Genomic DNA, 26892 nt, shown 5'->3' on the forward strand with positions numbered 1-26892 from the left:
ATCACGCAAAAATACATCGAGTTCATAAGTTGACTGCTAAACCCCAAAATCTCCACGTGCAAAACGGTTCCGAACAGCGGGACATCGATCTTGATAGCGAGATCACCGATTACACGAAAATGAAAAGATCGATTGAAACTAAAAAGGAAAAACCTCGCCTTTTTAAGATAAAAACGAAAAGGAAATGCATAAAAATCGTGATCATTATCCATCTTCATTGTATGAAAATTTAATTGGCTCGCTACACCACACTCGTCCAAGGAAAAATTGACTTTGATGTTAAGTCACTCATCTTTGGAAAGTGGCAGATTTTCTTGACTAGAATGAAATCACACGACAAAAGAAAGCTTTTGTGGCTCTTATAATTAGAGGATCAGATATAAACTCTTTTTCTATAAGCAAAGCGATAGAGTTTGCTGTGGACGTGAGGCTTGAACTTCCGGTTTAATGGTTCAAAACTTCCGGTTTGGTTTTAATATTGTAAGGATAGTAAGAATTCCTGTTTTCCACTCGCTTAGAATGGCGAGGTACGTATGAGTGATAACCTACGACTGAAACAGCTTCTATTTTCTCAATTAGCGCCAACAGACAATAAGTCTCAGCCGAACATTGGCAGGCGACCTCCCAATCCCAATCCCTATACCCCCTGCAGCGTGCCTCGATTCCCTGAGAGCGCTTGACCTGAAACTTGTGTTGTTATTTGGAGTGGGTGACTCGACAGTCAAGATGGCCTGCTGTCGAAAAATTCATTGTTGTCTCGTCTTCATTGCTTTACTGCCAGCTCTTGTTAGCTGTATTCGCCCGTTTAGAGTGCCAACGAATCTTTTTCGGCAAGGTACATCATCACTAACTTTACCAGAGGGAGTACGCATAATATGGCGGGAAACAAGTGATGATCCAATTCTGGAAGCCACTCATGACTTGGAAGAACAACACATTAGAAGCCGCTTTCGTCGGAATTCGCAGCCTGACATAGATAGTACAACCGTGAGTTTAAACTTTGATTTATAATTTCTGACCGGTTTACGTTTTTGATGAGTCATTTGCAATGGGCATCCCAATGAACCACCGTGTGCACACTTAAATTAGTTAAGTCATTATCTTTTTTTTTACTATTTCTTTCAGCAAGCTCTAGGTACCTACCACAACATGTATATGTATTGGCCTGATAGTAAGGAACACGAACACTATGTGTTTTTGCTTGCCAAAGAGCCAAACCCTCCAATTAGTAAAGCTTCGAATCCTGTGTACGTGTCGACCAATTATGGAAGGAACTTTACCAAGAAAGAATTTATAAACTCGGACAATTCAACGGCTGTTATTGACCAGATATATTTCAGCAAAGTTGATCCTACCTTGGTAAGGGAAAGAATTTTCGCTCTTTTGATATCCTGTGTTTTGTTCATATTATGATAGTGTTGTTAAACTTTGTTGTGGTCTGACCACGTGTTATTTAGGACAGACATACGTTTGCTATGAGATGTCAATGGAGCTGCTATTTTTTTGCGGATTGCTGCGATCTGTAGACTACCTTCGTTCTTGTGTTTTGTTTTCGCGTATGTTTATCACCTCAAGTGCACTTTTTACATATCATTTGGACTGTGAAATTATTTTAAGTAGATGGTCGCATATGTGTAAGATGTACGTTCTTAATGTAACGGTATCGTTGCGTGCTTTTCTTGATCTTCTTTTCCTTCAGCGAAGCATGTTTATTAATGTGAGAATTTTTTGATTCAGATACCTTTTCCCCTAAATACGGTCAAAACGTGTCTTTTCTTTTGCGATACGGGACTGTTTTACCATTGATGTTATTTATTTCGTCACTTATACGCAATAGACAATTGTTCTACTTCGTGCTGTTTATGTACACAATCTCCCATGCTGTTGGCATTCAAAACAGCTCCAATGTATATTTCTCTTCAGCTCAGAGGTAGAGGAAGTCTTTACAATAATAGTTTTGGTATGCGTGGAAGACGTAGGAGTCCACCGTAACCACAATTTCCATAGTGTTAATAATTGGTCCTATTATGTGGACATGGCGTGATGTGCTGTTTGCATAATTAACTAACCTTAATCTTCGTCTTTTAATTTATCAAGAATCTCTCTGTGATTCTAACACGTGTACATTTAACAGTTCTTTGATAAATGCAAGTGCGTTTGACAGTTTTATGATAAAATTGGAGATTTTCCAAGATATAACAGATGCCTTTATCACAGGTCACAATTAAAATTTAAATTTGTGCATAAATAGTTTTTGGTGTTTTATCTGTAGCTTAAACAAGTTTTGACTTGTTTTGTTTCTTGCTTCCAATTTTTTGAGATCAGTACAAATTTTTTCACAATGTACCCTGATTCTGGACAAATAATTAGTGTAATTTAGTGTATGACTGGCTCCCAACTATTTGATTGGATGCAACTGTTGTCACAAATCTATGTTTATATCCTTCAGACAAATAATTAACCTTCAAACCACAATAGCGACAAAAATAGTAACTTTTTGCTGTTATTTTAGACCTACTGTCAGCTCTGGGAATTTCGAAAATGAAGTCAATGAAATAGATTTGTCTTTACATGAAAAACTTTTATTTTTAGTTATACAAGCAGTCCAAGAAGGAAAATTAGCCGGTAGACAATATGGAGCCATATTACATAATAAAGAGTTAATCTGCGCCAGCTGGAATATCAGATGTCAACATAAATAATATCTTTTGTTATTCTGCTTTGATGACTTTGTCTATTCTTTTCTTTGTGCTTTATCATGATGTTGTCTTTTCAAGAATGATTTATACCACTTCAAAATTGCTTTCAATTGGCTGCTCTTGACTAAATATTCAAATGATAATTTTCTGCCAACAATGTCTCCTCTACTTTTTCGCTTTGGGCTTAAAATGTGCTACAAAAAAGGATATGTTGAAATACCCCTCCCACTTCCTATCTAGAAAAAAGAATTAAAAAATAAAAAAAATTTAAAAAAAAAGAACGGAAGAAAAAAAAACATGCTGGCATATGCTAGTCAGTCAAGTTAAAACATAATTGAAGCATGTCAATATATCAGTCAAAGAAATTTTTATGGACGCACTGTATGAATTTTGATATGTTAGTTATGCTCATGAGGAGGGGCATCAAGAATTTTCTGGAACTTTTCTTTTGGCAGTAATAATTTTTTAAAAGGATGAACTTAGTGTGCTGCAAGGTTTAGTGTCTGATATTTTAACACACTAGCAGGCTGAGATGCAGTTATTTAGATGAGTTTGATAATAGCAATTTTGATAGGTACAAGCTTAGAGCCAACTTTGAACTGCTTGGCATAAGCAAATACAGAAAAATTTTTCACTTTAGTCGAAAGGAATTCTTGTAAGCTTCCTTTAAGTGCCTATGACATAAATTTTTTTTGTGTGTATTTACTTAGCTTATCATGTAGTAGTGTAGTTTGATCGTCTGGTAGTGGTGACTGACGTTTCGACAACCTGAGCGAAAGTCATCATCAGAGTCAAGTGAAAGGTTGTTGTCAGTTGAATGTACTTAGTCTGGTTTGTGTACACTGATTGGTCAGTTTTGCCGTGATGTTATTGGCTGTAAGACTCAAGTGGTATAGGTCAGTCATGATTGGTTGGTTTGAATCCGTTAGTGAAGTTAGGTTGTTCTGTTTGGTTCGTTTGTAATGTTAATGTCGTGGATGAGTCGTTTGTATGGTGCCAGTAGTGGTTGACACCTGTTGAGGGGAGTCTGTTCCAAGTTAGTAAACCAGCTTTCTAGGGTCAGTCGTTGAAAGTAGTTGGTGCTGTAGGTTAGGCATTGCGCAGAGTCCCAGTCAATAGTGTGGTTCGTAAGTCGGTGATGTTCAGCAATGTGATTGTTGACATTGCCTTTCCTTGTTGCTCGTTTGTGTTCAGTCAGTCTAGTTGCAAGGTTTCTGCCAGTCTCACTGATGTAGGAGGCGTGGCAGTCGGAGCAATTGATCTTATATACTGCTCCTTGTCTGTTCCTCGGTTCGTCTCTGTCTTTGATGTAAGTCAATAACTGACATAGTGTGGTAATAGGTTTGTGAGCGAGGAGCCAGACAAGACAAGGAGCAGTATATAATTGATTCAAATTTCAGATACAGCCATCAACCAGAAAATGCCAAAAAAAATTTGTCATAGGCCCTTAAATATTTGTTAAGGTACGAATGGAAATTTGTTGTAAGATAAATAAAAATCCAATGCATAATGATCAAAATCCCATTTCTCTTTGCGTTTTGTGAATCTCTAAAGTTCATGTAGTTTCACTCAAATTTGTTTTATGACTTTTCAAGAACAGTGGAAGAATTTGGATGCAGTTGCCTTTTGGGCACTTTTTTTGTGTTTGAGCATGATATTTTATGTAATATATCAAACATGAGGAAGAGTGTTTCATCTGATATCTAAACACTGAGAAGTGGTTGAAAAAACAAGGTGCAGCGGAGTTTTTTTTTTTTACCAACTTCAAGGTGTTTGGATATTGGATGAAACACCCTTTCAAATGTTTGATATAGCTTCTCAAACTATTAATAATTCTTGGAGAAAATTAAAGCAAAAGTTTGCCAAATTTTATGATAATTAAGATCACGTATCCAAACCTCCTTCATGGTTGTAATTTCCTTTGTTTTCTCAGCATGAATTATTAATGAGTTTGAGAAGTTTATTTGAACATGCTTCAATAATAACACTATGATTTATTGTACCCTTGACACCTTTGCAAGAACATCACAAGCATCAAAATAGAATAGATTTTAAATATGAGGTTACCTAACTAGCTCCCTGAAATAACTATAATGAGTTGGAGCTAATATGAACTTACAAGGAACAGTTGATTATTTTACTCTGATGTTTTGATCTGATGTAGCTTGTTACATCACATTTAGTGTGATGTTACCAACATGGAGATGGTAGCACCTATAGGACATGTTTCTAATTTCAATTCAAGAAGGAAAAAGACATTTGAACAGATACATGTATTAACTATGGATTTACTTGGTTTAATTGCTAGTTAATTAAAATCATTTTTTTCCAATTTTTCATTAGGCTATTTTCACAGATGTCAAAAACAAGGTTCTTCACAGAACAGATGACTTACAGACATTTAACAACTCTAACATCCCTTGGGTGCCAACGTACATCACTTTTCATCCATGGAATTCTAAATATGTTATGGGATATGATAACACAACTGAGAAGGTACAACACAATGTTATAGCATTATTTGAATTTTATAAGCAATTGTGAGCTCACCACTGTTGATACCTCTGATTCTTGTTGAGTAGCTGTCTTCAGTATTTGGTTTTATACTTCAACAGATATTGATAATCATGATATAAATTATCTAACAGGAGTTTATTGATGGTTTGATGTCTGTTTTTTGCCTAGGGCAATTACCCAAACTTAATGAATAATGTCCTCTGTCTCAGCCAGCCAGTATTTTCTTCTTTAAGTTATAAGGATTTGTATCAATCAGAAAGTGCTTTGAAATAAATGATTTTTCACCCCTGGGGTTTTTTTTGAAATGAGATTTTTAGTTTATGTTTAGCATATCATAAAGCATATCAAAAGTATTGTCTGCTTTTGGTTGTTCAGGTCTGATATTATAGTACAATAGCAAAAACTGTGAACATGGATATTGACTCAAGTTCAACTAAAGTTAGCTGTTAGTAGTGAAGAGATTAATTTTTCATTGTTCACTTTCTTTTCTGCACTTTTTTATGGTACTTTGAAAGCTCACATTGTAATGTTGTCTTTTGAAACATATTTGACAGCTCTATGTGTCATCAAACAAGGGAAAATCCTTCAGTGAAATACAAGGAGGAGGAAATGTTAAGTCATTCAATTGGTAAGTATGGAACCAGTACTTATTCATGCTCTCCCATGATTGGTTGGGGGAAGGGGATAGGTATATTTCAGATATGGCCAATTGTCAGTAACTTCTTTTTTTTGTTTCAACTTAAAACAGGGGAGTGGAAGATATTGATGAAGCAGATGTGATTTTTGTTGAGCAATTTCAAAATTCTCTGCAAGAGCGATGTGAGTATATGGTTTTTGTAATAGTTGTGAGCACTGAATCACTGGTGAAGAAAATTATTCAGTTTAGTCTTAGTATTCTCTTGGCTTCTCCTTGAACTATATCAAGCATTCTACATGCTTTGTAATATGTGCACGGGAAGTTTTTGTAATGCTGCCTTCCTAAGACCATATTCTCTCTTGCAGTAGGTGGTTTAATATATTGTTAATTTAATTCTTATCTATGGGTCAGCTTTACCAGATTTAGTTGTGAAAATATTGAACTAGTAAGTTTTATTTTCTTTGAATTTCATTTCAAGACAGTAATGTGTTGTTTCTCATTTGCTTGCAGTGAAATCAAAGGATAACAGAACCAAAGTTACCAGAATGAACATAGACAGGAAAAATATGCTGTCAAAAGTGATTGCAACAGATGTGGATGAATTTGAAATGATGAAAAACTATCAGTTTTACACCACCAAATCGGTTCGCAAGTTTTGTTTTGAAATAAAATAACTCTTAAGGATACAAGCAATTTTTGATAAATTAAAGATCAATCCCACTTACCTGAGGTGATTATTTTTCCCTTTGTGAGATTAGGTTATAGAATATTATCATTTTTTTTACTGTCCATAAGTTAACTGAAACTCCTAGCAAATCACCTTTTTTCATCAACATTCAAGTCACCTGTTCATGACTTTTAAAAAATGAAATTAATTGCTATTAATCAATGGAAAGGTTAATTTTACAAACTGAAAAGCTTCTCTGGAGGAAACTGGAATAAGAGTCAATCCAAGTGGCCTCTCCTCAAATATTACAAAATCACTGTTAACTGTAAATTTACTTTACTCCTTTCTAGAATTCTAGTGGTAAGAATCCTGTCTTGAAAGTTTCTAAAAAGCGTGGGGACTTTAAGTTGGCAACATTCCCTAGTAATGAAGAGAGCAGAGTGAGTAAATGGCTTCTTTTTACAGTACTGATGATATGTCAGATGCTTATGACAGTTATTAAATTGTTGACTTCAACAGTATCACCTTCATGCTGAAAATCTTGCCAGCTTGTTTGGGGCATTTCCATCTTCAGTAATGTTATCATCCCCATGATCATTTTGACTGTGTTTATTTTTTATTGTGTTAATTGTAGTGATTGTATGGAGTCATAATTATGCAGTTGTTTGTAGACAGTATTCCAGGTTGAGTTGTGTTGTGTTGTTAGACAGAACACTTCACCCTGACAGCTTCCTTTCCACCCAGGAATGAAAATGATGTGCAGTAATATATGTGGGAAAATAAAAGAATTGCCCAAAGTGTACTTGGAACAATACACATTGTTACTTCACACTTTGGAAATAACTTAGATCAAGCTGTCACAGCAGTGGTTGCTATATTTAGCTAAGCTATAGAAAGGATTTTATAAGTTGTTTGTTTGAATGTATTTATGTGTATTTAAAATAATATTAATTCGTAGACATGGTTGCAGTCATAAAAATTACATGATCATTCAACCATTTGATATAGCCATTTATTTATGGTTTTGCAGGACTTTTTTGTGTTCGATGTGGTGGAAGATCGTGTTTTTGTAGTCATCAACCACTTGAGAAATCTCTCCAATATGTATCAGTCTGATTCATTGGGTGTCAGGTACCAGTTATCCTTACCGAGAGTTCTGTATCACAACCCATATACTGATGTTTCGTCTGCTTGGCTTAGGTAAGATCAAAATTCACTACGAAATAAGAGATATCATTAAAAGTGACTGGAGTACAATTTGGTTTATAATCATACCAATGAGTTAAAAAATCACTTATTAACAGATGACTGCCAAGTGAGAGTCTGATTGTTAATCACATGACAATAGGATCACAGACGTAATTGAATGATACAAAATTTGATTCAAAGTATTATTTTGTGCACTTCATATCGTCAACTTTTGTTTTGTTTTGTTTTTACCTCTTGTAGAACTGTAGTGCCATATGCTTTTGTTGATGTGGATAGAATCAAATCTGTGAGGGGTGTTTATGTTGCCACCCAGTTGACGCCAGGCCCAGTGGGTAGGAGACATCTTCTCTCTCTTATCACATACAACAATGGTGGAAAGTGGCAGCGGATACGTTCTCCAACTGTGGATAACCGTGGTGTCAAAATAAATTGTTATCTGGTAAATATCATGATATTGTTTGTGATAGTGATATTATATCATCTGATTGATGGGAAGCTTGGAGAGGTGTGATAGGCTAATGGTGAGCAGGCAAGACCAAGGCTGGTAGAAGGCAAATGAGAAATAATTGTGATTTTTTTTTGTCAGCAATTATGGTTAAAAATGAGGTGAAAATAGTGTACTAAAGAAGGCAGACTAACTGGAAGTTTTGGGTTGCCATGGCAGCTCTTACTGACTGTACAGGAGTGGAGTATACACTCTGATTGAAAAGTCTGTTTTTTGAACCTCTCATGGCTAGAATTTCTTATTGTGTTGTTGCAAGACACTTAACTTTCATCAATCCTCTCTCTAACCAGAGGAATAGAATGGGTGCCTTCTAAGAGGACAACCTAATGCAAAGGGAAGTAATGGGTGGGGCATTCAATTTCACTAGGAGAAGCAATGCTCTTATATGTAGTTGCATTTTTGTGGCAATAACATTGATAAGTTCTGATAACATTAAATGTCCTTTTGAATTAATCCAGAAAGCATTTTATTTTTTTATATCAAGGCACCACACTCTTGTTGATAAGTTGATGTAATCTCATCACCTGTCTGGTAAATGATTTATTGAGAATGCGAGGAGAAATTATAATTTAATAACTCACTTTTTGAGGAAAAGGAGAGTCACTATATTTGTGGAAAACCCTGTAGCTGCATAAATAATTGTCAAAACACAACTTGGATCTTTTACTTAGCTGTTCAAGTAATTAAAATCTATTTTGACTCGGCAGCCAAGCTGTTCCATTCATGTGAATCTACTCTATGGTGCTGTCTATCGTGTTTCTCCATCAGAGCGTTTGCTCTCCAGTGAGTCAGCCCCTGGTTTGGTGTTAGCTTTAGGTATGCAATAACTCTGTGTTTATATAACTATTTTATAAACTTTAAAATGATTGAACCCATGATTTAAAGCCATTAGTGTGAGTGATAGTTTATACAAGGGTATAGTCCTGAGAGGGATTTTACTTGTTGCCCAAAATTTGACTATTTGTAGGGCAGATGTCATCAATGTTAATTAGAGAGTTGTAGATTTTTAACTGTGTAATGTGTCAGGTTCATAATTAGTTAGCTTTGGCTTTATTATTATTTCCATGAGATTTTTCTAATTAGATGGAGAAAGAAGTATCAAAAGTTAATGTCTTGATTCTAAACCTTCTTTGGGTCTAGTGTGTAGCAACTACACTGTAGACACCTTGCAAAAGCAGAAGAGATAGCTTATTAAGTGCTTCATATCAGGCAACAAATGATATAAATAAATGCTGTCATGGTTTCTGTGAATTTATGTTATGTAACAAGCTACATGTAATTCATCTTTAGCTACTTCTAATGCTCTATGTACATTATGTTAGGTGTGGCTAGCACTAATCTTAAGATATATCCGGATGTGTTTGTGTCTTCGGATGGTGGAGTAGTTTGGAACAGGGTAAGACTTGATTTATAGAATGTATGATTTAAAATTTTGTGACATTTCCAAAGATCTTAGTTAATACAGTACATTTTTTGACATAGTACTGACTTCTTAGAGACTTGAGTTATTTCCTGTTAGATGAAGTTTATCAAAAAGTTCCTTTTTCAAACTGTTAGGTAAACAATTCATATGTAATGCTGTTAGATTTATGGTCATCCTTGTTACATATGGTATTAATTGATGATTGACAGTAATTATTGTGTGGTTATATCTAGAGCAATGTAGAAACATATTTATTGATGTCCTATTTGATCAGGCTCTACGGGGGAAACACTTGTTTACGTATGGAGATCATGGAGGAGTTATTGTTGCTGTGCCATACAGACGTTACACAAGGTCACTTAAGTAAGTCAGCATGGAATTGTTTTGATTTTGCTAGGATGTCATCAGCAGCAACAAAATGTTTGGACCTTGCATTTGTAGTTTTGATTCAATCAAGTATTTCATGAACTAAAGAGTTTTATCTGCTCTAATTTATCCTATGATCCTAGATAAACAGGATAGTCATACATTACATTTTGCCACATTGCTATAGAAAACAGTAAATTTCTGTAGGGACTTTTCTTTCTAAAGACAGCTTTTGCTTAAGTTACAGCTCCTATGGCTAGAGGTGCTTAAAAATGTTTTTTGATCAGTAAGAGAAAAATAATTTTTCACTTGTCTGTTGCTGGAGAAAATGGTCTATTGGCCTTTCCTTCATACAAGTTTGCTCCAACTTTGATAAACAGTTGGTTGGCTGGACTGATTAAAACAATCAGTGAGACAGGTACATAGAAAGTTGAGAGTTAGTCAGTTAGATATATAACTGGAACATCAGACAGACATAGAGACAGCCAGAAATGATAGGTACGTGAGTAATATAAAGACACGCACACCCACACAGACAGTCAGTTGGAAGGAAGAAAGACAGATAGCTAGATAGGACAGATGGACAGAAAAAGACACAAATACAGACAACACAACCAAGCGCATGAGATTCTAAAGTTTGATCATTTCACAGGTACAGTACTGATGGTGGGTTTACATGGAAAACACATGTCTTCAGTCCTAATACGGCCATCCTAGCACGCGACATTGTCACTCAGCCTGGAGAACGACTCCCAGTCTTTGTAGTTCTTGCAAGTCGCTATGGCCGTAACCGTGTTCAAAACTGGACAGTGTTTTATCTCAACATGACAAACATTATGGGTTAGTAGTAAACATTAGATTATATGGTAAAATTTTAAGAGGCTTTGCCAGTCAGGTTTTGTTGATGATATATTCAGATAAAGAGACATCTCGTGTTTCAGCTGGTTTTTGCTCACAGTTTTTTGCTGACTATTTTCCAAAAACTGTAGCTGTGCTCTTTTCAGGATTTTCTTATTTAAAGTCAGAATCACAGAGAGTGCCTCTTAAAACAGAGCACAAGCCACCAGATAGTGTCTCACTACCAAACAAAAGCTAAAACACAGCAGTGGTATATTTAAGAAAGTGAACACAGAAAGTGTTAACAATTTTTGGGTTATATTTTGTTTTTAAATAAGTCTATTAATAATAAAGCCTGTGTTATCAAGACAGCTGAAATTTATGCTCGTTCTCTTTGGGATATTTATGGATCTAAACTATGTTTTGGTCAATACTAAAACACAGAAACATGGAGTGAATATTTAAGCCAGTAAATAACGTGCTTGATCAATACTTTGTGTCTGACTTTTTTCTCAGGTCCAGTTTGTACTTCTTCTGCTTTCTCCACCTTCAAGGATGGATGTATTTTGGGCCAGCAACAGGAGTTTGAGACCAGGAATTGGACTGTACAATGCCAAATGGGTAGAGACTACACTCGATCTTACTATATAAGGAGTTGTCCATGTAGTAGAGATGATTTTACATGGTAAGGAACTTGGAATAATGTCAAATCACTACAGTCACTGTAGTAATAGTAACTGCATGTATATAACCCCAACTTAAGTCTTTCTTAAAAGAATCACCTGAAATTTGATGATTTTGATATTTTCCTTATCTTTTTTTTTTAACATAGGTTTCATTGTGATGAAATTTATTTATGAAGTTGTAGCCAATATTTTTCTATCCTGGTAGTTCTCTTGTGTTTAGCAACCAACATACATTTAACTGCCAATCTTGATGAGCTTTTGATCTGTAGTATTAGGCAACCAGGAATTAATGTGTTACCTCTAAGAATGAAATGTTTTTACCACTAGTACATCAATGCATATAATTTTTAACACAAGTCTTAAAATTGTTTGTTTCTTCTTCTTAAAATATCCACTGCAGAACAACAACAGTCCTTCCTGAATTAAAAGTTAATTTGTTTCTTTCATTGTATGTAGTGACTATGGTTTTCAAAGAAAGAATTTTGATGAAGAGTGTACACCTATCAGATCTAATGACCTCAATAATGAACTTATTCCAAAGAAATGCCCGGAGGGATCATTCTACAACAGAACCCAAGGGTAGGAATTTCTGTAGAGTTAAACTCATATTTATTCCAATATTCAAACCATGGTTTACTCTAAAAAAGTAATTTTAGTTGAAGACAATTCTTAATCAATTCTCATCTGTGCTCTATGATGTCTGCTGTGAAACTGTTTTTTGCATTTTATTTATTCTTTGCATCAGGCTAACAATTTGCCATGTTTATTTCTCTAATCAGTGTGTTGTGTGAAGTCTGATCCTATATATATATATATATATATATATAAGTACCAATTTTTTTTAGGTATGTTCACCATATAACTCTCTCTACCTTCCATTGTGCAGGTTCTTTTAAAGTTGTTTCTTCTTTCTATTTTCATTCTTCTAGTTTTCGAAAGATAGAGGGCAATAAATGTGTAGGTGGAACCGAGAAGGACTTTTTTCCAGTGCAAACACCCTGTCCTGTGCGAGGTAAAGGATGCACCACATGCATGTATGGTGTATATTATGGCTGAATGAATCACATGATGAATTCTAGGTGGATATTTGGTCTAATAAAATAAAAAAGATGTGGTACATTTTGAGCTGGGTTAAGCTAATTGTTTTGGCAGGAGCACAATAAAAAGAGTTAAATTTTATGGTTTGATGCTCCTAATTGCTAAGCTGTAGAAATTGGGTCTGAGTGATAAACTATTACAAGGTTACTATGAACTGAGAAAAGTCCTGTTTACCAATTCAAGTGTTGTGTAGGATGTGTGTCTCACATATCTAGAAAATAGCCTCTGGTAAATTTTCCCTGTAACTTGGTGGTAGAGCATCATATCTTGAATTCTGTGAAACAGCTATCAAAGAGACTGTGTAATATAACCATGCAAGGTTTTTTCCTCACACAAATAGGTTACAGGAAACATAATGTAAAATTTGTCAGGGAAAGGTGAGATTTAAAAAACTGATGGAGTTGTGCCATTTTTTTACAGAGCTGGAAAATTTTACATTAAGTAGTCCTAATGTGACAGATGATGGTATAGTCGCAGTGGAGACTGGAGGCACTGTGTTTTTCAACACAACTTTTGTCAAAGGAAATCAGGCAAATGTATATTACAAGTGAGTGGTATTTAACATGAATGGAGGCAAAAAAAAATGCTGATTGGTTCCAAGTCATTGAACTGCATAAAAAGTGGATTTCTGAGGGTCAGTTACATTTGTTACATATTTGTATCAGAGCAGGAATCAGGTCATGAATTACTTCGAGCAATTTCTTTGAGAGAAATTTTATATTCATCAGAAGAAGAAACCTGTCTTAGAGTTTAGTGTTGAGCAGAAAACAAAAAACACACTCTATGACAATGGAGAAGAAATGGCTTATATTATATGGTCATGATAGGCTATGAAAGGGATAATCATGATATGCAAATGCAAAGGCTCATTGTGAAGTTCACAGGGTTTGCCAGGCAGGCTTTCCACAGTTACTTGGTTGCATTCAAGCATAAGGATATTCTTCCATCAGATCATCCCATAAGATAAGAGATCCCTGCCAGTGCTTTCACTTTGTGCTTGAACTAATTGTTGTCTCTGTTATATAGGCTTTGGAGGTAGTGATTTTAAAATATTTCCTAGGTGGTACTTTGGAGATGAACATGATGATAAAGGTGATGGAGTACAGTTTGCCAGTCGGAGCCACTTATATCATAAGTAAGAAAAATTGTCTACTTAACCCTTTACATCATAACATCAGTTTGCCTGTGCTCCATACTGTTCTCTTTACATTACCCATGATGCCCATGGTGCTTACAAGGGGAATTTGTCAAACCATCAAGAAGTTGAGTTGTGGTCATATCTTTCATTCTCATAACCCTACATGTAATGTTTGATTCAGAGTTGATACAGTTAGGAGAAATTAGATGCTAATCACTCTTAGGGGTTAAAAGGTTGAATTATCCTTTAACCACTGAAACTCTTAAGAGAATTAAATAATTTATAAAGACAGTGGGAAGGAAATATTATTTTTACGTAGTATATTTGCAAATGTCTTAAAATTAAAACTGAAAACTAGAAGATGATTACGAGCTGTTACAAGGTTGTGCTTCTTTTTTAGTACGGTTTTTTGGTGAAGTCTGCATACATCATTTTAGGCCATGTGACCTCTGATCTGAGTGGAATAAGGGAATGTGAGAATAAAATGCCTCATCCAATCACACAACAGGATGACTTGGCAGATTTTAAATTGTGCACCTTTCAATCAGAAGTTTGGCATGTAATAATTGTTAGACTCCTAACTCCTCAGACTTCCCGTATGGACTGGTAATTTAGATTTTATTTGAATTGTATTATATTTTTAACCTCTCATCATTTTTTCAGGGCTGGAAGGTACCATGTGGTAGTGGTAGCACACAATGAGCGGAGCACTTTGGTGGAGAAAATGGAAGTATATGTTCAAGGTAACTTGATATCTGTGAGTTAAGGTTTCTTCCCGCCTTTGTGGGTGTCCACGCAGATTACGATAAAAATATAATTTAAGTGACTTTTCTTTGAAGGAAGTTTCAAGAGCCAGTAAGGCATGAAATGACTGAAGCTTCTTCTATTGAATTTATTGGGTATCAGACGCTGCAGCACAAGCAAAATGGCTGTACAGTCTCATTCACAAGGCATCATTCAACAAAAGTGTGTCAGGCTTTTTCTATATTATGATTAGTTGTGTAGATATTGGCATCTAGAGTTGGAGTAGCTAAAAATATGAAAGTCGTGTTGTATAAAAGGATGTCACAGGACAAATATTTCAAATATCAAAATTTCCCAACACACTTTGGTTTGTCATAATTCCTAGGACGTTTCGGCTATCTGTCTATATACCCTATAAGTTTGCTCAAAGTAGTGGTATTCCTCCCAAAATCAAATGGGAGATTTAGCTCATAAAAGTTTGCAAACAACTCGTGCCATGCCAGGAGATTACCTCGCCCCATGAAACTGCAACCCAATAGGACAATGGGACCTCCTGGCATCAGTGACGATGGATCAAGATTTCCCAGTAAAAGTAGCCCATTGTGGACATTTTTTTTTTTTTAAATCTTGATTGCTCAGTGGAGCTTTGAGGAGGATGACACAATAATGAGCAAAGTTGTCAAAGGCAAAGGAAAAACCTTTGGCAAAAATTAAAAACCGCAAAGCTGAGGAGCAAGACAATAAATAGACATAAAGTTTTCAAAATTATGATTTGAGGTGATTTTTAATGTTTTCATATCAAGGCTGGTACTTGCATAAAAGGAAACTTTGTTTTTAACATCAAGTATGGCAAATTTTGGTTGAATGGCGACTTCTTTGTTCGAAATCTGGGCACCAGCGTTTTTCTGCCTCTGAAGGTGGGAAGTAACCTTAAAGTGTAAGTTCTCCATACATGTGGAATTTACCTTTTGCTACCTTGCCAGATTCGAAGCTTGAAATAGCTCTCATTTATCCAGCATATAAAACCCACAGACTCAGAAAGGTTATGCAAAGAATATTGATAGTCAATGGGCTAACCTGTGTTGACCTGTGTTGGTGGTTCAATTCACCCAAAGTTACTTTTGTCAGTGCAATTTTTTTTAATTGATGAATTTTTATCTCTTGAAGATAAACTCATGGATGATAGAGTATCAGTCAACTTCCATCCTAAAAATCCTGGCATGGATGAGGACGTCATATTTTCCTTAAACTTGAATTACTCAGTGGTAAGTATCATTTGCTGAATTTAGTATGGTTTTTCATGGGTCAGGAAAAGCAATGGAACTCAAATCAGTGAAAATATAACATTTGCAAATGTACCCTTGGACCCAGAGTTTGGACATGGTTTGTGAGTTATTAATTTAGTAGCAATGTAGATTTCATCAAGTTCATTTGGATATTCTTACTTCCAACTGATAATTTTCAGGGAGACTTTGGAAAAGTTAAGTATAAATGGAAATATGGTACTCAAGAAATTGACAGTTGGCAACAAGTTGTTACTCTTGGCTTTAATAAAGCTCAGAAGTAAGTAAGCAGGATAACGATTGATTCTCTTGTCACACTATTTTGAAATAAATATTTTGATTGCATTGCATTGTTATCATTTTCAACTCCAAACCCAGCACATGATTAATGATACATCTGTTGGTTTTAAGGTATGATGTTAACATCACAGCAATGAATCTTGTGAGTTCTGTTACGAAGGTGGTTCATATTGAAGTCATAAACAAAGGTTTGTTTTGTTTTTAACTTTGGGGCTTTGTGCAGTTGTGTATTTTTTATAATTCCTTTTGATAAGAATGTGACTATATATTTAAGAGTACTTAAATACATATTATTTTACAGTGCAATTGGTCTATTCTTAGAGTACATATCAGCAAGACAGTTTTTGCTCAAAATTGATAGTTCACAATATTTGAAGGTCTCTAAGTAATTATTTGCAGGAAGGAATTTTCCTAAGAGGTAAAGGACAATAGGTGACCCTGAAGTTTGACAACAGCAATTTTCCTCTGTCTTAGCCATCTTTGTCTGTGTGCTTTGAAATTGTCTCAAGTAAAGATGTATAACAAGTAATGTATGCTTGAATGTGAAACATCAGCTTAAGTCAATCATCTTCTTTCTTAATTTCTCACAACAGATGTTGTACCACAGAATGTTGCTGCAAGATTTCTTGGGCCTACAAGAATAAAAATTACTTGGAAACATGCTGGAAAGACTGGCAGTTACGTCATAAGACACAAAGTTTTTATGAGGTAAATAGTTTTTCCTTAAAATGATTTCATATTTAATGAAAGGAAATGGATTTGGCACTCAGCTCAGTTTGATGAAATCTGCATGCTTCTATTAGTTTTATTAGTTCTATTTTAAACCTCTGCGTGGATAATTGGCCATAATGCTCAGTAGCACCCTAAGATTGTTTATCATGATACTGGCAATGATGAAGATAATGATGACGACAATCAAATGATAATGATGTTGATAATGGCCATGATGATGATAATGATGATGTGCAATGATGAAGATAATGATGATGACAATCAAATGATAATGATGTTGGTAATGGCCATGATGATGATGATGTGGATGTATGAACATCAATGATTTTTGCTTGATTCTGTTTTAGTTCCTCAGGCAATACTGGCTTCAGAAATATTACATGTGCACCTTTAACAGCACTATCGTGTATAGTGGGCAATTTATTACCAGCTACCACTTATTACTTCAAGGTTTCATCAGTTACTGCAGATAAAGAATCTCCAATGTCAAACATTGCATTTGCCACAACTAACACAAGTGGTAAGTCACAATTTCCACCTTTTCTATACAAGTGATATCAAACTTAGGTAGATTTTTCATGATTATTTTCTGATTTACTGGGTGATCATAATCCAAATTGCAGAAAAACATGATGTTTATGACACGGCAGCATTTTTATTGATTTTGTGTAATTTTAATTTTTACTCAGCTCCTGGAGCACCAAGGGATTTGCGAGTTTACCCTGTAAATTCTTCAGCCATCCAAGTGTCATGGCAAGATCCAGGACACCCTACTGAAAAAATCACAAGTTACACAGTAAGACACCAAAAAAAATTAGTACATTATTAGTAATGCAGCAAAATATTAATAAAATTTGCCTCTGCCGTTTACCTTCCTTTATCAACTTTACCATCCTATAACATACCAACTGTGTTAATTTACATCATGAGAGTTACTAAGATTATCGTTTGCAAGGAGATAAGTTGCAGATGCAGGTACCTGCTACAATTACTTTGTATTTCTTGCAAGTAAGATAGTCTAAGAGTGACTCACTATCTCACTATGAGTTTGATTTTGTCACTTTTTTTGGCCAGAACATTTTTTCATGGCTGGGACAGAGATCTTCACAGAGACTCTCCTTGTAATATAAAGAGAGTTGTCATTGCCATTGGCTGGGCATAGAGTAAAGGGCATCTTAAAAAGGAAAAAAATTTGTTTTGTTTTTTGTTGAGGCTCAGCCAGCTTGTTCAATTGCAGTAATGAAATTTGGTTTGAAATTTGTCAGATAAATAAATACACTGAAATACCTAATTTTTTTCTATGAATTTTAGTGCAGTTGTTTTGGATTGATTACAGCACAATAATTACTGGTACTTTTGTTGAGGTGCTCAGTTTTAAAGTATTTTCCTTTTTAGATCAGATATTGGCCCTACACTAATACCAAAGTGCAGTCTATTGATAATGGTCTTAAGAGAAAAAAACTACTTACTGGCTTAGCACAGGACACTGTATATTTCTTTGAGGTAAGTTATACTTTGCAGTATGCATGGGTCGTCATTGTTTGATCAGGAATGAATATCAGAATGAAATATTGTATCATTTAATAGTACGTAAAGCATTAATGCTAGGACTTTGCACCCCACTAAACATTTAACTTTTCTGCTTAATGCTTTGACCCTTAAAGAGTGACTATGGCATCTAATTTTTTTCCTTTCAATATCACCCACTGAATCTTCCATTAAGGTAACAAGAAAAAAGGAACTGATCACCAGCTTAAGAAGTTTTTTATTGTTAACTCTTTAACTCCTGTGGGTGACCAAGACAGAATTTCTCCTTACTTTATCTGTACAATATCATGCAAACAACTGATGAGAATAAAGAAAAATATAAATTATGGGATTACAAATGATCCAATACCAAATTCTCCAAACTAACATAATGAGAATCAATCTGAAGACAGTAAGGAGAATTAGTAATGAGGTCTTGGGAATTAATAATGGTAATTGAGCTGAGTGGAATGTAATTTGGGCTGAAATCATATGTGTGATTTCAAAATTGAACAAGTGCACAGCATGAGTTTGATTTGAAATCACAAGTATGATTTCAGACCAAAATTGCACGACTCAAGGTTCAATTACCACTTTATTAAATCCATTTTGAAATTGCCCAAATACAGGACTTGGTCAGGTCAAATATTCTATTGATGCAGTACTGAGCCAGTCTGAAATTAAATTCATCCATTTTTGGAGGGGGGAAAGTAAGAGTTTTAGAAACAAAAGTTGCTAAATTTGCTACATGATACTCTTTGTCTTTCATTTTCCTGCAATTTGATTGGTTACTTTAGACAAGCCTTGAAATCTGATTAATTGTTTTGTTTTTAATGTAGCCTCATTGGCTGGGAAAAAGATGCGATTTAAAGCAAAAAATGGTGCAATTTTTGAATAAATCGCATTAATTAGAGCCAATCAGATTACAGGGACCACAAGTGATTTCAAAATGGGGGTAATAAAAGGGTTAAACAAACTTTTGTTGTCAGCACCCTTAGAAATGTTTGGAGAACAGTTTGGAAAATATGCCTACTGATGTTAGGGTATAAAGGGTTAAGTAATTGCAAAAGTAGATGTTGATATGCCTGAATGAGTATGGCTGCAAATTTTTTCCATCTGTTTTTTTCATGTAAATGTTTGATGTGCAAAAGGAGGAAACCAGGCATATCAGGAGAATAAATCAATCAATTATTCAAATCTGAATGTTACTTCCTTCCACCATTCATTGCAGGTTTACGCAAACAGTGGATCTGGTCGTAGCATAGCTGCAGGTCCAAAGCAAGCACTGACAAAACTGTCTAGTAAGTATTGAGAACTATCAACCTGGTAAAGAAATAAACATAATCTGTGGTGGGAGTTCTTGGGAGACATGGTAACCTAACTGGCACTGGACTTTGGGTCGAAAGGTTTAGGTTGGAGATCTGGATGGGTTATAAAGTTTTGTTCTTGGGCAAGATACCCTATTCTTACAGTGTCTTTTCCCACCAAGGGGTGTAAATGAGTAATAGTGACCTGTTAGGAGAACCTGGCAAAGTGGTGGGGGTTAAACCTGCAATGGACAAGCAAACCATCCAGGGGGGAATAGCAGTACTTGCCTTTAGTCTAAATTACTGACTCTTTCCTCTCTTGTTGGAGTAAACCCCTAGGATCCTGTGATCTAATCAACACTCAACATCATTCCCTTAGAACCGGTCCTTCCACCTCAGAACATTCAAATGATTTCTGACAATGGAACATGTGCATGGATGCGATGGAGCCCACCTAACATATCAGCAATTGATCAAAGGCCATTTCCAGCCAAGGTGAACAAACTAAAACCAATCATGGTTTGGTGATCGTATTTGTATGTTACCCCTGCATTGAAGTTAGTTTTTTTTTTTTTTCGTTGGACTTTTTGCAAGCCATCTCCATAATTTTCTGAAATTAAGGGTGGCTAATGAAGCAAGCTGTTTTGTGTATAAATTGCAGGGTTACAAAGTGCAGCTTCAAGACAAGCCTCTCAATGATGTAGGATCAAGCTTTGCAGTGATCTGCGGTCTAACTCCAGGACAAAAGTCAGAAATAACAATTTGGGCTTACTCAGAAGCTGGTGAAGGACCAAAGGCAACAGTTCACATAACCACGCAAGTTACAAGTAAGTTAGTGATTTGATTAATAAATAAATTAATGGAGATGGATAAGGATTCTATTTGTGAGAACAAGCATAAGAACAAGCTTTAGTTTAAAAGGAGTATTACATATGAACCAAGTAGTGGCCTGCCTCACTGCTAAGTTTTTGTCTGACAGAACCTGGTGCTCCTCGAAACTTGAAGGCTTCAGCCATCTCCTCTGCTGCAATAAAGTTAACATGGGAACCACCTTTACAGCATGATAGAATCACTGGATATATAATTAATCAGGTATAAAATCATGATTTATACTATAGTGGCTTCCATTAACATAGTAACTGTAAGGGTTGGAGCCATACTTGTGCCTTTTATTTGATACTGCTGTCAGTTGCTGCAGTGGACATCTTAAAGCAGAAACTGCACCCTGAGCACATTTGAATGTGATAGAATTTTATATTTCTATTAAATATGGAAGTAACCACATACTCCCCATTTATTTTACCTCTTGAATTAAACAAACCAAGGTTAAAACAGTTACTACATGTTCATATTTGAAAGCAAAGATTTGCTGTTCTTGTATTGGTAACAGCTTTGCCTTGAGATGCAACAAAGTAGCTTTCATAGTCAATTGTTTAAAAAAGTTTAGTTGGTTCACTGAACTTATGTCATATTTTCAGCTAAGCCCTTTCCCAGATACTAAGCCTATTGAAGTTGGTCCAGACGAAACCAGAACTGTTGTTAAGGAACTGGAGGCATACGTTATTTACAAGTTTGTCATTTCTGCTAAAAACCAGCAAGGGTCAAGTGTGAAGAGCTCCCCAGCATCAGCAACAACTTATGAAAAAAGTAAGATACCTTTTGTGTTGCAACAAATGAGAGAATTCTGTTAGTTAATTTTTCATAATTTTTCTGTTGCATGTGACTCTTTTGTTCCTTGGAGAATGAAATTCAGCCATCAGTTCTCATGGCTGACAGTCTTGGTACTGATTGCTTTTCTTAAGGTCCTGGTATTGTGGAGTATGTGACGACAGAAACCATTCCACCTACCTCAGCAAGTATCAAAGTCACATGGTCCAAACCGTCCAAACCAAATGGAAAAATTACTTACTACAAGGTAGTCTTTTTTACATTTATATGGTTAGGAGGTTGTTTTGTCTGTCTATCAGCTGTCAATTTATTATTCTGTTTAGCTAGTTGCTTATTTAGTCTGTTAGCCCTTTATCAGTCAGTGAATCAAGTCACTTGTCACTCAGTTTGTCTGTTATTTAGTCAATTTCAGATGGTTTAATTTTATTAATGTATCAGCCAGTTGGACCATCTTATTGTCAATTAGTCAATGTTTGTTAGTCAGCTATTTTTTTATGAGTCTGTCAGTTCAGCTGTCAGTCGACCAGTTGTTCAACCAATAGGTTCATAAGTCAGTCGTGGCAATCATCAAGAAGTCTGTCAGTTAATTATTTTGTTATTTTAGGTGGTTAGATTTATTGTTCTTAATCAATAAGGAATTGATGGCAGACCAAGCTAGCTTTGAAATTCAGTGGTGTCCATTGTGTTTGGTTTTCAGATTAGGTGGGGAAAAACTGTTGTGGAAAACATTGAAAATACTCTAGGAGATCCAATCGAGCCTCTAGAAAAATTACTGGAAGCCAGTCACACAGCATATACATTTAAACATCTATCCAACAATACATACTATTCCTTTGTTGTGATTGCTGGAAATGCAGCTGGAGAGGGTATCAAGCATATAAATCCACAGAGGCAACGGACAGATGCTGGTAGGCACAATGGACATTTCTTTTCCCTTTCTTGCTTTATTTTGCTTTCCTTTTCTACCCTTCTATTATACTTGGTTTTGGAGTTGATTTCAAAATAGCTGCTTTAATTGGCAGAATTTTTGGCATGTCTAAAGGCAATTTCTGAAGGATTGGATCATTTTTGTTGTCTCAAATGCAATTATTTTGAATTTTTTTAATACAGTTTTAAGTAGTGGAGATAATTATTAGATTTATGGTTTCTGAAGCATTTAATTGCTCTTTTGAAGTCCACCATAATTGTTTCTCCTCATTTTATAGCCATTTATGGCACAGAAAGACTGAAAATGATCATTGAAGGTGCAGTCATGACTGGTGATGAAGCCATAAAGATTTTTACTCCAAAGTTTTATTCAGAGGCCAGTCGGATTGCAAACATTGCAGAGTAAGTAATCTTCTTCTATAAGAGATTCAACAATTGAAACAAGTTGTTTCTCCGCACTTTTTATACAAATTTGCTCTGCATGAAAATTCAAACAAAGTGAAGTTTTTGTGTGCTTTCTGTCATAACTTGCATGTACCTCACTTTTGCCAATAGTCAGAATTCACCTGAACTTGACAAAACAGGGTAGTAACACATCAGATACAATGGTGTTGTTGACCAAGAGTGAGGTCAAGATGGCTAGACATTGGCAGAGTTCTTTTTCTACATTTTTATGGGCCCAGATGAAGTCAAGGTACATAAAAAATGCAAAAAACAAAAAAAAAACAAAAGAAATAGAGGCCATCTCACTCACCCATGTATATTGATATTTCCCACTGCTGGGTGCTGCCAGCTATATGATTTGAGAACAGACTTGAATGGACTTGAACATGGCAAGTAGCAAATAATCAATCACAAGACTTGTTTTTGTTATGTTCTTTTCGTTTGATTTGAAAAACTGAGTTGCTTGCAACTTATTCTAAACATTTGGTAACCCAGAGCATATGTCTGAAGTGTGCTGAGTTAAGTTGGTTACTTCCTGGTCATGTGTGGTGATGTTCTTGACAATCTATTCATTTAATAAACATTCCATAAGGCACATGAAAAGTGGAGGACTGTATTCCTTTTTGTACATTTTTTGCATGACACTTTGAAAATATTCTATTCTAGTGATCGCATCGCTGATGTTGTTGTCAAAGAAAGAGGAAGTGAAATTGCAGTTTACTTTGATCTCATTCCACGCTTTAACAATTCCGGTGAGAAGTCATTTGAAAGGAGTGAATATTATGTCAAAACACATTTCAGTGTTTTAAGTAATGTCCAGTAATATTTTCAGATAATTCTATGAATTGTGGATTATAGATTTATTGGTCTGACAAAATGTGGTCTGCCAGGATTTTAATTAGCAATAACTATATTAGAAATGGAATTTTAATTAATCATCAAATTTTGCTTTTATAAATGTGGTCTGCCAGGATTATAATTAACAATAACTATATTAGAAAAAGAATTTTAATTGATCATCAATTTTTACTTTTATACTGTCGACCTTAGTCATGGCAATCCATCAAGATAACCAAAGAAAAATTTTTTTTTTTTGCTTTGCATGTAGGTGTTCCATTAGAAACTGCCAAGGAATCTATTAATAAAGGATTCAAGATAGATGATTGGTTACTTGCCAGTGGTTCATTGAGGTATATTTCTGGTTAAATGTGTGGTGTTAGAGTGGATGCCTGATGTACGAATAACAAGCCCTTTCACTGTTTATCTTAAAATGGTGTTTTTTTTTTCTTAGTCTTGTGAGTAAAGTGGAAAAAAAAACACAACCAACAGGGGAGCCATCAGTTCGTGCCCGCAAAGGTGGCCAAGCTGAGGATGCTCAAAGCAAAGTATCTCTGGCTGTTTTGATTCCCCTTGTTATAATAGGTAAGAACAGCATTCTTCTGTTAAGTTATTACCTGGGTTTTTGCCAAAGCAAGTGGGGCACAGCTGCTACAATCACTGACGTGGTGAATTTAGTGATAAATCCACATTTTTTAAAACACACATACATTCTAATTGTTTCTTATTGTGTCTGTTAAAACCTAGTTGATCACTTTGCTGTCCTGTTCAAGAAAACATAATCCACCCACAGGAATGAGAACAACAATGAGAACAATCTTTCTACATTTCCATGCTGACCAAAGCACCTATTTAAGTGGCTTTTATCAAAAAAGAACTCTGACTTTGTTGGGAAGTGTAAGGATATCAACAGTAGTTGCCTGATTGAGACTGAGCTAATAATTTTTGAGCTAATATTTCCCTTTGTGACTTACACCAACTGGTTTCACATGCAATCAGTTGTATTTCCCTTGTTTCTATTTACCAAAATATATAGATATTATTATCCTCTCTAAACTCACACCTTTCTTGTGACATATCTTTTATTAGTAAATGTCTTTTACCAAAGGCAATTGCTGTTCAATAAAAAATAGATCAAAGGATGAAAGATGAAAGGAAAAACCTACAATATTTTGTTGATATAGCATTATGTATGCTCTTGGTTTTGCTTTACAGGGTTACTTTTGGGAGCTGGTTTGCTGTTCTTCTTCGTGAAATACAAGAACCTCCAAAAGAATTTCAGCAAATTGCATGAGAAAGAGCATGATGAGGATGAAATGACAGTTTACCATGAGGACATGCAAGCAGGTGACATGACATGTTTGTCTAGTTCAGACTCCTGTTGTAAGATATTAGCAATTACCAGCACCTTACAAATGCCTTGTCCACCACATAGCAAAGGAATCAAGCAGAAGAACCTGATTCTATGGACAGATCAAAACTGACCAATCACAACTAAATTATGTGGCTTGATTATAACAACCAATGATATCAGGGAAAAACTTGATAATCAGAATTCTCTGTATAGTATGCAGATGACTTCATTCATATCATGGAGACTGAAATCCACATTTTCTTTGATTTGTACCTTTTAACTCGACTTTTCATAAAGCTTTTGATATGCGTGAGCAATTTTTTTTATTTTTTAAACCTTTCTAAATATGGGTGAGGTTCAGTTAAAAAAAAAAGTGATTAATATTTGGGGTTTTTTTTTTTTTTTTTTTGCAGACTCTCCAGATGTCATTTTCAGTGATCGTTCAAGAAAAGGAAAGAAGTTTTACAAGGATTCAGAGAAAGTTCCCCTTGGTGATCATGATGAGCTGTCCATGATTTAAGGCTTCAGTTCTTTACATTCTCTTCCTTTTCTTTTGTTTTGATGTGCTACAAATAGTTCATATTTTAAACTGAGGAATATTCTTGTTAGTTTTGTGTAATGTGTGTAGCAAGTAAATTCTTTGTGAAGCAGCTCAGGGGTTGTGTAAGCTTTCTGTACTTTTTTTTATCATTCTCTGATTTGGAGAAGCCTTTCTGAAGAAAACTTTATCTTACTTCATCACATGTCTTCATATGCTGATTATTAGAATCTGGAAAGGAAAAAAGGTGAATCAATCACCCTGAGAAACTTGTGATCTTATCCTAAAATTCTTTTTTCCACTCAAAAGCCAAGTCTTTTCACTTTTCTATTATCAGGAGAAGTTGAATTCTGATACTTTAATGTACATTATTCATTTGTATGCTATGTTGTGATGAGGGCAAAATTTTGCTGTGTTACTAAGTAAACCAAACATGGTTATGATAAAGACATCCATTGTGGTGATTCGTGCATTTATTTTGTTACACTAAACGGGGAAAAACCATTTTAAACTTTTCTGTCAATAAGGCAGAGCTTTTGTTTGATGTTGTAATCTTCTTGTTTTCAACTTTGGAAGCATCTGTGGAAGTTTTGCTTTAATTCAGGCAATTTTTGTAGTTAATGCAGAATGCACTGGAAATGCAGTTTTTGCAACTGTTTCATGTCAGTAGCCTCTTTGAGTACTTGTGCAAGAAAAACAGCAAAACAGAAAGTAGTCTTTGTCATGAGGAAATGGTTAGTACAGATGGGTACAAAGGCTCTTTAACTGCTTATACATTGTTGCTTTAGTAAACCATTGCATCAGGTAAATAAATTGTTTTTTCAGTCTAGATCTTGCAGTTTGTTATATCTAGTCCAGTGAAAAGAGCAAGGTGGTATCTGATACCTTTTTTAATGGTAGAACTTTGTTAGTTGCAATTGTAGCTTAATTGTTTTTGTAGTTGTGTAAAGCTTATGAGCTTAGGTCTTTAAGGCACATGTTTTTCTCTGTAAGCAACTGTTATGAAAAAAATGCTGGAGTGTGTTTGTCCACTCATTTGGTGACAAGAAAAATGCTATGCTTAATTTTTATAGCAAGATGTAATTAGTGGTGTATTTACTAGATTTGGAACAGGGCATGTGGGATACATTTTGGGTTGCACTATGTGTTTTTCTGGAAAAAAAGGAAAATATTAAATAAACCATTAGGTGTTGTAACATGTATACCCACCTAAGTGAGTAACTGTAGTTTTCATTATGTGTGTTTGTTTGGCAAAGGTGCAATAAATAGGTTTTGCTATAAAGCTTTGAAATTGGTTAACTTTCAATAAAGTATGTTTGTAGTACCTGTGAGTGTCTCATATTCAGATATTATTAATTTAATGAGATTAACACAATTACAAATCTGAGTTTCCCTAAAAGATTCAAACCTCAATCTAATAGTTCCTGCCCACCAAATCTGAAAACCCTT

The 26892-nt window shown here is 35.2% G+C and overlaps 1 protein-coding gene across 1 annotated transcript; it reads left to right on the forward strand.

The window, feature by feature from the left end:
* Positions 1–482: 482 nt before the first annotated feature.
* LOC149035977 (uncharacterized) lies at positions 483–26767 on the forward strand. The gene is made up of 39 exons (XM_089190238.1): positions 483–987; positions 1126–1359; positions 5043–5195; positions 5771–5844; positions 5965–6035; positions 6364–6497; positions 6871–6960; positions 7551–7720; positions 7970–8168; positions 8942–9050; positions 9557–9630; positions 9932–10020; positions 10676–10863; positions 11377–11545; positions 12003–12125; positions 12476–12558; positions 13065–13191; positions 13705–13779; positions 14446–14525; positions 15694–15791; positions 15992–16089; positions 16221–16297; positions 16703–16817; positions 17189–17361; positions 17531–17637; positions 18237–18344; positions 19600–19669; positions 20055–20170; positions 20337–20502; positions 20655–20767; positions 21154–21322; positions 21478–21590; positions 22041–22251; positions 22549–22672; positions 23381–23466; positions 23823–23904; positions 24006–24136; positions 24767–24898; positions 25319–26767. The coding sequence occupies exons 1-39, from the start codon at positions 727–729 to the stop codon at positions 25423–25425; spliced, it is 4899 nt and encodes a 1632-aa protein (XP_089046364.1). The 5' UTR covers positions 483–726; the 3' UTR covers positions 25426–26767.
* The last annotated feature ends 125 nt before the right edge of the window (positions 26768–26892 follow it).

The sequence above is a fragment of the Pocillopora damicornis genome, chromosome 12, assembly GCF_964200805.1.
Source record: "Pocillopora damicornis chromosome 12, jaPocDami1.2, whole genome shotgun sequence".
In the NCBI taxonomy this organism is placed as follows: domain Eukaryota; kingdom Metazoa; phylum Cnidaria; class Anthozoa; order Scleractinia; family Pocilloporidae; genus Pocillopora; species Pocillopora damicornis.

Coding starts and splice junctions, on each gene's coding strand:
- LOC149035977 (XM_089190238.1), top strand. CDS start 727: ATGGCCTGCTGTCGAAAAATTCATTGTTGTCTCGTCTTCATTGCTTTA. Junction 6,036..6,363: donor AAATTCTCTGCAAGAGCGAT/GTGAGTATATGG, acceptor ATTTGCTTGCAG/TGAAATCAAAGGATAACAGA. Junction 23,905..24,005: donor CTTGCCAGTGGTTCATTGAG/GTATATTTCTGG, acceptor TTTTTTTCTTAG/TCTTGTGAGTAAAGTGGAAA.